The sequence below is a fragment of the Apis dorsata genome, unplaced genomic scaffold, assembly GCF_000469605.1.
Source record: "Apis dorsata unplaced genomic scaffold, Apis dorsata 1.3 scaffold_8, whole genome shotgun sequence".
Lineage (NCBI taxonomy): Eukaryota > Metazoa > Arthropoda > Insecta > Hymenoptera > Apidae > Apis > Apis dorsata.
In genome coordinates, this window is record NW_006263311.1 from 548763 (window position 1) to 551593 (window position 2831).

At 41.4% G+C, this 2831-nt stretch overlaps 1 protein-coding gene across 1 annotated transcript in view; it reads right to left on the reverse strand.

Annotated features, from left to right (window-relative positions):
• The window catches only part of LOC116185143, a gene marked incomplete at its 5' end in the record, with an annotated part of 2929 nt that extends 1991 nt beyond the window's left edge, over window positions 1–938 (reverse strand). The window contains one exon of the mRNA XM_031508866.1: window positions 6–938. Coding sequence (XP_031364726.1) covers window positions 6–938 — 933 coding nt within the window. The remainder of the gene's footprint in view (window positions 1–5) is intronic.
• Between the last annotated feature and the right edge of the window lie 1893 nt (window positions 939–2831).

Genomic DNA, 2831 nt, shown 5'->3' on the forward strand with positions numbered 1-2831 from the left:
CTTTGAGGGACGAAGTGAGAATTGATATTGGATTGAACGTGACTCTGACCGATGTAAGTTTCCCCGTTACGGAACAACGGGGGATCTGGCGTGACGTAGCTCAACGAACTACCAGTCTGCTGATTCCTGGCGAAGTTGACCTGGCTGGGAGTCACGTATCGCGCTGTGCCCGCGATTGGTGATTGGGTCGTGGTGATCGCCGCTCCATCGTCCCTCGTGTACCCCGAATTTTGAATTTCCAACGAGCTCAGAACACCCGGTTTCGCAGTTGTGAAGAAGCTTCGGTAGTTCTCGTTGGTGGCGGTGTTTTGAGGCTTCGTGCGTAATCCGAACATCAAGGGTTGGGGTTTGGTCGATCGATGAAGATTCAAGTAGTGTTGGCTCCTTTCATTTTGAGAGTTTATCTCGGAGAAAGAGGTGGACATGGCGAAAGAGTTGTGGTGGACCACACTCTTGATGGACGTTTTCTGCGGACTGTGATTGTCGGGCACCCTCTCGATTATGGTTTTCGGGAGGAAAGGGCTGATCGATTCCTCGATGCTCACCGTGGTTCCACTCTTCCCTGCTGGGAAATAATAATTGTATCTTCTGGTCTGGATGTTGTTGAGGCCGTAACCGAGACCATTGTCCACGGTCCGTTTCGATTTTTCCTCGTGGGTGATGTTCTCGTTCTCGGTGTCGTTGGCGAAGTCGAGCAGAATTATCGGCGGCAAAATCGGCATTTTGTCTTCCTTCAGAACGGCGTCCTCCAATTTCGCGGTGTCGTCCAATTGGATGGTGGTGGTGGTGGCGGCCGACTCGTATTCGTGCGCATCCTCGTCCTCGTCGTCGTCGACGGTCAAAGGCTTCCCGGAGACGTTGGGCAGAGAACAGCAGAGAGCAATTACGAGAGGAATCTGAAAGTGACGGAGCACGTGTGAGAGAACTCGTTTAACGCGTTATAATAACGAGACGAAGTTGATTCGATCGATCTTACTGGTTCGATGCTCCACTAATGTTAATGTCTCGCTTTCACTTCCCTTCCTTTGCCTTCTCTCGCTCGTTTCACGCTACCCTTCTTTATTTTGATTATTAAGGAACGTTTAACGTTGCAATTATCGAGGGGAAGGAGGGGAGGGAATCATGCTTTCTTTCGCGAGAGTTGTATCATTATTATTATATTATCGACCTTGGCGGGAAAGAGTGATGAATTTCTACAAGGTCACAGTTGAAGCCAAACACCCGTTCGACGAGTCAGGGGAATAACGAGTTTCTTGCCGGTGCTCTCTTTTGATTTTCACCGAACTTTCTTCGACAAATATACTCGCCTCGGGATACGCGTTTCGCATTAAAATTTATTTCCACGAGGAAACAATATATTTATTACGAATTTTCGTAACATCTCTCTAAAACTCTCTCTTCTCCTTTCGCTTCCCTTTTAATTCTTTTCCAGTTAATAATTTTTAAAGAGGATCATTTTACGAATACGTGAAAGTAGCTTCGAGGCGAACATTCTGCCATTCTTCTTTCGAACGGATTATCATAGAAATTGATTTTGGAAATCGTTCGACGTATACCTCATAGAATGCGTGATTAATGTCGAATGAAGGAATGCCAGTTTCGCGCCATTTTCACTTTACTCTTTCGATAGAGACGCGAACGGTTACCTAATAATAAATCGTAAACCGAACGGATTTTACGAGCGGCTCGAGAGCCGCTGTTCCTCGAATACCTTCAAGGACTTTCACTGACTCGCCCAAGAGCATCTGCCGTGTTGTTACTCTCCGCCGGGCTCGCGTGGACGAAAGAAAATAAGAAACACTTTCTCCGTAATGACCGGAGCCAGAGGTGTCTGGTTTATCTCGTCTTTGAAAAGAATTCAGTTCTACCGGTGAAAATAACGAATCGTACATTTATTGCATCGAGCCAAGAAGAGAATGAAGGAGATTATAAATAATTATTAATCTAATTTAATTTTGTTATAATTTTATTTTAAGTGGTTAATATTATTAATATAACTGCGAAGATAACACTGTGCTGTGCTGATCGCAGCGTTAGAGTTATAGCAGGTGTATCTCTCTCGTGAGATCTCCGCGCGAAATGGGGCGAGATAAGTTGAAGAACGTACACGAAGAACGCATACAAATAACGGTACTATTATCGTGAACATTTGGAGGAACTAATAGGGATGATCCTTCATAAACGAGATAAGGGAAAACCCATAGTTTCCCGCGCACGTGAAACCATTATTCCTTTCTGTTCGACGATTCGCGTTTTCTGAAAAGTGAATCTACGTGAAGATTTTTGATCTATCGACGAGATAAAAAAAGAAAAAATAATAAATAAATGCACGCTATGTTTCAAATCTATATAAAATTGTCAAATATCGTCTTATCGATCAGATGACAAGTACGACACGTTCAATTTTGCAAACTATAAATGCACGAATGAATTTACATAAATTTACATTTATCGCATAAATGAGGCCGCTGGTTTATTACGAAATCTGTATAGAAATATCGAGTTGATCATCATCAACAGCCACGTGTGACACGTTATATTTCCATAAATGCAAAAAAAAAAAAAAAAAAAAAAAGAGAAAGAAAGAAATGTTAGAAGAATATTTGTTTTAAAATAAAAATTAATTAGATATTACAAATTGTCAACCGTCGCGTTTAAATTTTCATAGATTTAAAAAAATAAATAACGAACGTTGGATGAATATTTGTTTAGGATAGAAAATTGATTGTCAAAACGCGACAAAGTTGAACTTTCATTTCGGAAAAGTTTAAAAGCAAATATTTGTTTCGATGTTTCAAAGATCAAAAAAAAAAAAAAAAAAAAAAAAAAAA